Here is a 10,211-nt window from a genome sequence, read left to right on the forward strand (position 1 = left end):
TTATACAGGGAGTCAACGGACTTATGGTCAAGGTTACTAAGTCAGAGGTCAAAAGTCACATTTTTTATGATTTTGGATGGAATGTTGACAAGGACCATGGGCCAGCTTACCAAAGATCAACGTCACTATCATAAGACAAGGTCATTTGGATCCGATTTTGATTCTGGCTCCTTTTTGTCCGAAATGTATTTAAGGTTGAAATAAAATGCATCAAAACTAAAACCTAAGTCCTATACCGATCCTTTCTCATTTTTGCCAAACAAAATTTTGAATTAGAACTATGGTCATGATGTCGTTATTCCAAACAAAATTTTGAATTAGAACTATGGTCATGATATCGTTATTCCAAACAAAATTTTGAATTAGAATTATGGTTATGATGTCGGTATTACCTGTTGTCGTTTGTGTCACGGAACTATCAAAGATGGCTTCCCTTTGTTTACTGTTAAGGATTACTCGTACCTAATTCCTGTATTACATCTTCTGTCAGCTCAGGCTGAATTTCTGTGGATCATTTGAAATGATATAAACAAAAGATCGGTTACAATACAGTAATTTTTACTACATATTAACAATAAATGATAATATTTACAGGTAATTTGTACATAACAGGACAATACAAGGTCATGACATACTTACACTATATATCATACTGGTACCACTTGTAATCTCACGTAGAAGCTACAATACATATTAACTGTTTTGGTAAAAACAATACAAATGATAAAATTATATAGACCGTTCATATGGGATTTTTACCGAAAGAATAGTTTAACATTATATGTCTTTTGAAATGTGCACATGAATAGTGATTACAAAGTTAATGTTATCTAAGTCCACTAATATCAATTGTCTTTATGCTCTACATGCATAGTGATAAAAGGATGATGATCTCAAAATACAAAATTAATGTTATTTAAGTCCACTTAGATATAAATTGGCTTTATCCTCACTTAAGGTTGAGTCACTCAGTCACTATAATACTTGAGAAGTTTGCATGCATTTAACTCTAAGTTTGCCCACAACACATCACCCTTCTGTATACCTATTGGTCCCTGGTTTCCCTTGCTTGTGTGAAGTGTTTGTAAGTACTTCCCTTCTCCACTTATCAGTTCTATTGCTCTCCTTGTCCTGTCAGCAATGACAATATTACCCTTACTGTCATATACCACTGTCCAGGGATCAAAGTTGTCTGGTGTGACCGGCACCTGTGCCTGTATCCCCTCTCCCCGGTAGTGGACAAGGGGCTGGAGTGTTGGGTTGTAACACAATGATGTGACGCCTGAAGCTGTATGGATCACTGGCGTCCCACCGGATCAGTTGCCCACTCACTATAGCTATGTTACCTGTATTACCACAATGTGTGATGGACTGTACTACTCCCGTCACTGACTTCTCCACAATTGCTCTATGTAACACCTGACCGTCTAGTGTGTACATCAACACCTTGTTACTTTGTGTACCCACCACTACCCGACCCTCCCTGGTCACACACAGACTGTTTGGGTATCCATCTACAGTGAACCTTGTGACTTGTGTGAAGGATGAAGTTACTTCACAGATTGTCCTCTTATTCCTACAACAGAACCACAGGTGACCTGTGGTGGGGTCCACACTGATGTCCCAGATATCACCCTTATATTGTATCGTCTGTTTGACCTGACCTTTGTTGTTAATGAACTTTACTGTGTCGGAGTTATAGACACTCAGCCATGCACCTCCATCAGATGTAGGACATAATGATGTGATGAGATCCCGGTATGATAACTGGGACATGACGGTCGGACGATCACAAAGTTTGAACCGGACTGCTCTAGTGGACGCTTGACCAGCCTCAGTTGACAGTTTTGGTTGGACTACTGGACTTTGGGCGGAGTGATCACTAGTTGTTGCCCCTGCCTGGAGATGGTCAGTTGGGAGTTTCATGTTTCCGAGGGCCTGTTTAAGATGACCTTGTCTGTCCATACCTGGAGTAAATTCTGTCTGTATATCAGGTGTCGGTGGGATGTCTGTATCCATTTCTCGGATTTCTGATACCGAGTCGTACACAAGTACTCCAGTTCCTGTCTGGAGAGCCTGTTTATAATCTGGTGATAGTTTCTTCAAAGTATCCAACCTCCTCTCCAGGTCTGTGATGTGGGTCTGGATGAGGTCCATGGCCGCCACCTCCATCTTGTCACAGATAGAAATGTAATCATCGGCAAGCTTATCTAATTGATTCTTGCATTGGTTTTTATTGTCGATAATGTCTTTTCGAAGTTTATCATACATAGGTTTACAAGATGACATTTTTGTTCGAGATGAAACAATCTCTTGGTTTAGTTTTGGAATCTTTACGTTGTCTGTTTCATTCAAAAAGTCCTGAAGTATTTGATTTTGTTCTGTTTCAATCTTGTTTAGTTCCTGAAAGCTATCTATGTGTTGTTTATGTGTACTTATAGAACACGTTATACAGATCAGCATCCTACATTCCTGACATGATATTACCACGTCATTTTGTTTGTGGATTTGACACTTTGGATGTCCCTTTGGTCGTATAGCATCTTGTGCTTTGATGATTGAGCGGCCTGGTTGTGAGCCCATGACTGTTAGCAGTTTAGTGTGACAAGACGGAGTACGGTGACACTCAGAATCCTCTTGTGTATCTGTATAACAAAGAAATGACGGAATAAGTAACACACATCTACGCTATTATAGAACTAAGATAAAATGTACGACAGACTAAACTGAATAACCCCATCTCATTGTTTAAATATACTATTATCATTTATCAATGCCCCTCCATTTTCACCGGTAGGGGACTGATAACCCTAACATACAGACATACAAGATATGCGTACAATGAAATATATTGTTCTTATATCTAGGGCAGGTATAGGGAAATTTGTATATATGTGGACTTCATATATGAATAGGTTACAGCTACAGCAGGCAAGTTTCTGGCCAACCTCACGGTTACAGTGAACAGTAAGCTAGAAACTAGAGTGTCATGGTGGTGACAATAATTGGCGCTTTACTGACCAGCTACGTTCCTAATATCTGGCATACAGCAGCAGCTGGCTAATAAACGGAACCTAAGTCGGTATAGATCTCTGAGGTGTTTGGTTCAATCCCTTCTCGGGTCGGTTTGTGTCTCAGGAAACTGAGATCACGGAACCTCTTGTGAAGTGGCTGCGTCCTTGGTCAAGACATTTTGCCATATGTGATCTGAATATGTTCAGTGAGATAGTCACCGGCTACTACAGTGGTACATCGTTTTTAAAATGATCCTGACTGTTCAGGGAATGAAAAACACAATAATTTATCAAACCAGTAAATGTGCTATCACAAGGAAACGTGGATCAAATGGGAGCTTGAGACAGAAAAAGAGCATACTAAAAAGGCAAAAAATCAACAACTAAAAACCAAAAAAGAAAAAGCACACAACAACTTAATTTTGACATCCTATATAGTCCCACCAGAATAACCTGTCGTGTTTAACTTTGATTATCATATTGATTACAGACGAGACGAGTCTATAGTCATTTAGGGGAAATAGGTGCTTTGTATATATACATGTATATCTATTTGTTTTTTATTATGATACAATCCCTGTGTTGTCAATATAAAATTGTAACAATAACGAATGGTCCAAAACAGCACCCTGCGGGACACCGTAGTATTCCTAATAAATGTGTTTTGTTAACACACCTGTGCACAAATGGAACTACCCACTTTGAATATTCCACGAAAAGGTCAACGCGACAGGTCATTCTGGTTTGACTTTACTCACCGACTAGTCCAAGTCCAGTTTATCGTAAGATATTTGATGTGCTCCGTTCCCAAGCTCTTGAAGTTGAAGGATGGTATCGTATTGGAGTCGAGAGGTACTGCCTGGTGGATTAAAAGGTATGTAGAAATTAACATGTTTATTCGGCTTAAAGACAACATCAGAGAGGAGATTAAATTTATTTTATAACTGACCCATTCTGCCATATATTATAGCTTTGAGTAATAATACAAGTGCGATTGTGTAATACCACTTATGTGATTTGATGTGTGTAATAACACCAGTGTGCTGTGATGTATGTAATAACACTAATGTGATTTGATGTGTGTAATAACACCAGTTTGCTGTGATGTATGTAATAACACTAATGTGATTTGATGTGTGTAATAACACCAGTGTGCTCTGATGTATGTAATAACACTAATGAAATTTGATGTGCTGTGTGTAATAACACCAGTGTGATGTGCTGTGTGTAATAACACTAATGTGATGTGCTGTGTGTAATAACACCAGTGTGCTGTGATGTATGTAATAACACTAATGTGATTTGATGTGCTGTGTGTAATAACACCAGTGTGCTGTGATGTATGTAATAACACTAATGTGATTTGATGTGCTGTGTGTAATAACACCAGTGTGATGTGATGTGTGCAATAACACTAGTGTGATGTGATGTGTGTAATTACAAGAAGTGTGACGTGATGCGTGTAATAACACCAGTGTGATGTGAAGTGTGTCGTAACACTAGTGTGATGTGATGTGTGTAATAACACTATTGTGATGTGATGTGTGTAATAACACCAGTGTGATATGATGTGTGTAATAACACTAGTGTGATGTGATGTGTGTAGTAACACCAGTGTGATGTGAAGTGTGTCATAACACTAGTGTGATGTGTGTAATAACACTAGTGTGATGTGTTGTGTGTAATAACACAAGTGTGATGTGTGTAATAACATTAGTGTGAAATGTATAATAACAATAATGTGATGTGTGTAATAACACCAGTGTGATGTGATGTGTGTAATAACACCAGTGTGATGTGAAGTGTGTCATAACACTAGTGTGATGTGTGTAATAACACTAGTGTGATGTGTTGTGTGTAATAACACAAGTGTGATGTGTGTTATGATACTAGTGTGACTGCCCTGCAGGTAGGGCGTAAGAATTTATTCTGCTGCCGCATTGCTAGAACGAATATTCATACCCTGCCTTCACTGCTCTCCGGCAGGGTATGAAGTCCCTCCCATTGCCGATAGTGTAGCAAGCCCCGATGTGATTCACATCGGGCAGTATTAGCAGTGGTAAAATTTTTCTCGAATAAAAAACACATGTAAAATGATGATTCTGGTATATATAATGAATATTCAAGCAACAAACCTGCACATTACTTCAAATGTTTGACAATAAATAGTAAAATCCAAAACGAGCAAGACACACGGAGATATCAGTTCAAACATACCGCCATCTTTGATACAAGTGTAAAGGTCAATTTCCTTATAAGGAAATCAAAATAAATTAATGCTAATGAGGTTTCCCGCGAGATTTCAACAGAAAAACAGATTCGGAGTAATATATCTCGGTAAGGAAGGTCAATTCATTCTGAAATTATTTAATTACGCAAAGTAAGATTCGCTTTCTTCACAAGAGTTACAAAAGAGTGGTCAAATATCTCTGATTGTGTATTTATTTATCGTAGAAGCTTCATCCATATATGGTCACGGGTTCCATATTTGGGTTAGAATCCTCGCGAGAGTTCTTCGAGAAGTATCATGGCGGATCACGGAGACAACTCCGAGCAGTATGATATCAGAATATGCGAATTAAAGATTTCTAGATTAGACGGTAGGCTAATACATTGCAAAATTGTATTAGAAATGTTTAATTATACGAACTATTACTCCAAAGTTATACGATATCCGCTATTTGTAGCATTTTCGAGGTTCACTGTTTTGCTATATTACGAGCAATGGGAGGGAATCGTAGCTCTGACGACGACCATCTGTCAGAAATTGTCCGTCCGTCGTCCAGAGCTACGTTATCGCAGCTACCGCATTGCATGATCGTAACAGGCGACTAAATTTGGGATCTTATCTTTTCTCTTCTTTCTGAACAACTTTTTTCTTCCTATTGTCTCCATTGACAATGCCTCTTTTTTGGTCTTCAGTTGAGCGTTCGCCCCTGTGAGGAAGGCTTTGGGTTCTGTCCCCTGACCGAGACATACCAGAGTCATTAAAAATGGGAGATGCTACTCCTTCTTAGCCATGAGCATATAAGGAGTGGGACCACATATGCATAATACCTTGTGTTTTTAACAATAATTTAAATCTTACCTGTTTTGTCAGACGCTAGATAAATGTATTGGTAGGTAAATCTGCGGGCGTAACTTGTGTTAAATCTCTCAGCTAGTCTCCTGTCTGATGAAATGCCCCGTCTGTTGTGCATTTGTGCAATGCATACCCGCTACCTTGTCTACCTGATCACGTGATTGACTCCTTTCTCCTCCTCTCGGTTGATTGGACAATTACTTGTCTAGCTGTCTACACAGAGTTTAACAACGTGTCGATAAAAAAAATCATATACTAAATGCAATACAGCATATAGGTCATACAATTACGTTACACATTGTTCATCATAAGGTGCAATATACAAGATGGCGGAGGTGAATACCCTTTTCACACTAAATAAGTTTTTCCTTGTTACAGAGGAGACTTTTGTTTGTGTGTTGTTGTAAGGTTATATTATATCCAACATTTATTTATCGCTGTCCGTCCTTTCCGGTTTAAAATAAATGTAAAATTAGTTGTGAATTAGTTATGAATTAGTTGTCCTACAACCCATAACATTTCATTATACAAATTTCAAAAATCAAATTATGTAAATGCCTTCGGTAAGTTTAACTAAATAATACTACCTTATTATTAATATTTTCAAACTAACGTAAACGTTGTGCTTGTTTACATTTCAACGACCGAATCTGTCAATATATATATATATATTTATTATTCTACCTTTGACAAAATTCGTCCTTGACCTTGAAACAAACGTCATTGCGTACATGTTCTAATAACTTCAGTGGGCTCACAAAGCCTATCTAGTCAATAATTTCTAATTATTTCAGTGGGCACACAAAGGCAATCGTTGGGTGACAGGCATTGATGTCCCACAAGCGGCTATAGCGATCTACACATACCTATTTAAAAGCCGTACTATTTGTGTATCAGTACTCAACGATCGGCTTGAGATCATACATGTATTTCCTACGGGATCCAATATAGCAGATTTGGGTATAAAAATGCGTTATTTTCATACCAAAAGTTTGAATAAAAAAAGTAGGAAAAGAAACCAGAAATCATTTTTCACTGATAAAAATGAGCAAGGCTAATATATGGGGGGACGCGAAAAAATACAGTTCTTGTCAAAGTTCTAAACAACCTATCAAGATGACCGTAATGTTCTATACCACGGGTGGTATATCGATATATCTACAGAACGTTTACACAATTGCCCGAGAGAGGGAGCTTTTGTAATGCCGCTTTCTGTAACATTGCATTCCATCATGCAACGTACTTCCGTTTTACCATTATGTGTTGCGTAGTGCAGTTAAAGGGAATCTGGTACTGATTTTTTTTGGTTTGGTTTATTTAGTTTAACGACCTATTAATATCCAGGGACATTTAAGGACGTGCCAGGTTTTGGAGGTGGAGGAAAGCTGGAGTACCCGGAGACAAAACACCGGCCTAAGGTCAGTACCAGGCAACTGCCCCGCGTGGGGTTCGAACTCGTGACCCAGAGGTGGAGGGCTAGTGCTACTCGGCTACCACGGCCCCCATCTGGTACTGAACACCCAGAGTTTGAAATAATATCCAATATCTGCACAAATCTTTAAATGTACAGAAGTTTATTTAACACTCAGATCGTCACGTACGATGCATGAGTAAGAACACAATATATACTTAACAATAAACAAAAGGTAGCCCTGGCATAAAAAAAAAGAAAAACATAGTAGTCTTTCAATAAGTTCATATAAGTTGTACCAATTTATTCAGAGGTTGTTTTTTTCTTGTATTTGGATACTGAATATAGTAGTACGGAATATATCTATAACTTTCAATACGAAAAAAATACATACAAAAACCTAGTGGTACTCATTGCCAATAGAGTGTCAATCACACAAAACACATACACGTACTTCCCTAGGGACGTTTCCCCATTTTGAACGTAGATATACGATACTTCCCGAAGGTGTATTTTCGATCTGCAGGTAAAATTTAAAGATCAGGTTATAAACTTAAAATATTTTTAATTATTCTTTTATAGCCCTAACTTCACAATGAGAATGGAAAACATTTTCATAGTTGCGAGTACTGGGTTTTCAGACTTTTTAGAATAGCATGGTGGAAATTCTTGAGATATTGACTACATGTATATATATATTATTGCTTTCGGACAGCCATACGTAACTGTTACCTGCCATACGTAGCTGTTACCTGCCATACGTAACTGTTACCTGCCATACGTAACTGTTACCTGCCATACGTAACTGTTACCTGCCATACGTAACTGTTACCTGCCATACGTAACTGTTACCTGCCATACGTAACTGTTACCTGCCATACGTAGCTGTTATCTGCCATACGTAACTGTTACCTTCCATACGTAACTGTTACCTGCCATACGTAGCTGTAGCCAGCCATATGTAACTATATCCAGCCATACGTAGCTGTTACCTGCCATATGTAACTGTTACCTGCCATACGTAACTGTTACCTGCCATACGTAGCTGTTACCTGCCATACGTAGCTGTTACCTGCCATACGTAGCTGTTACCTGCCATACGTAACTGTTACTTGCCATACGTAACTGTTACCTGCCATACGTAACTGTAGCCAGCCATACGTAACTGTAGCCAGCTAAACGTAGCCTTAACCAGTCACACGTAACTGTTGTCAGCAATATGTAAATGTAGCCAGCCATACGTAACTGTAACCAGTCATAAGTTACTGTAGCCAGCCATATGTAACTATATCCAGCCATACGTAGCTGTTACCTGCCATACGTAACTGTTACATGCCATACGTAACTGGTACTTGCCATACGTAACTGTTACCTGCCATGCGTAACTGTAACCTGCCATACGTAACTGAAGCCAGCCATACGTAATTGTAGCCAGCCATACGTAATTGGAGCCAGCCATACGTAACTGTAGCCAGCCATACGTAACTATAGACAGCCATACGTAACCATATGTAACCAGCGTCATTAAAATAATACTTTCGACAAAAACGACCCAATTATGGGTATGAGAACCACTACTATTGCTAGCCAATAAAGCCCTGTACATTCGGTAAGATAACTTGTTACTTTTCGGCCTATCACTCGTTAGCCGAAGTCAAAAAACTAATTATACGACTCATAATATAAATAGTTAGTTGAAAGTGATATAATCACCGCATTACATATATAAAGGCGTATTAATGGTACTAAGGTATATTCTGTGTGTATGAAAATATAGTAAGTTAAACTTAGTCATAGATCATTGCAGGCTTTCATTCATTCTCGTTTATATGTGTGTTAAAGATCAGTTTGAAGCGAAGAACGGAGATATTCAAATTATGGATATAGACTAATTAAATGTATTCAGAGGTTTGGACGAGTACTTTTATCAAGGCGTTGACCTTGAAACAAACGTCATTGGGTACGTGTATATGTTTTAACCACTTCAATGGGCATGCAAAGGCGATCGCTGACAGGTATTGACATCCCAAAAGTGGTTATGTAGCGATCTCTACCCGCCTATTTAAAATCCGTACCATTTGTATAGTGTCTATGTTTTGTGCTAGAAACCACAGGCGCTTGCATAGGAAATGTGATTTTCAAAAAAAAATTATTTGACAATGGTATGTGTAATCTGTTAAGCTCTGTATTACACAGTACACATACCACGGATATCATTTTTTTTAAATTCTCATTTTCCATGCAAGCGCCTGTGCTAGAAACATGCTTCGTGTTACTTAAAGTAGAATTTCCACTTCTCCGTTATTTCCTACGGAATCGCATCAATGTTTTCTTAATGGATGTGTTCTGATCTAGTAGAGTTACCGAAACTTGTATAAAGAGACCACCTGTCACACGTGGCCATAGGACAGGTTTGACTATACTTAGTACACGGCATTAAACATAAAAACAAGGCAAGTGACGGTCGTTTGATAGTAAATATACAAACCATAAAATATCCAACGAACATTATTACGAAATTGACGTAAATTATGATGATGAAGTTGATAGATGTCAAAAAGATCTTATTTCTTTAACCTTCCAAGAGCGGTTAGCGTATTACTCCTACGGCGGGGAATATAACCATCTACACAGGGGTAAGCGTATTACTCCTACGGCGGGGACTATAACCATCTACACAGGGGTTAGCGTATTACTCCTACGG

General features: G+C 38.4%; 1 protein-coding gene across 1 annotated transcript; it reads right to left on the reverse strand.

Moving 5' to 3' along the window:
* Positions 1-600: 600 nt before the first annotated feature.
* Positions 601-6,198, reverse strand: LOC117337845. Its single transcript, XM_033898973.1, has 3 exons — positions 6,103-6,198; positions 3,773-3,873; positions 601-2,645 (listed from the first exon to the last, which is right to left on the reverse strand). Exon 3 carries the CDS (start codon positions 2,581-2,583, stop codon positions 1,183-1,185), a length of 1,401 nt encoding a protein of 466 aa, XP_033754864.1. The 5' UTR covers positions 2,584-2,645; positions 3,773-3,873; positions 6,103-6,198; the 3' UTR covers positions 601-1,182.
* Positions 6,199-10,211: the final 4,013 nt, after the last annotated feature.

The sequence above is a fragment of the Pecten maximus genome, chromosome 1, assembly GCF_902652985.1.
Source record: "Pecten maximus chromosome 1, xPecMax1.1, whole genome shotgun sequence".
Lineage (NCBI taxonomy): Eukaryota > Metazoa > Mollusca > Bivalvia > Pectinida > Pectinidae > Pecten > Pecten maximus.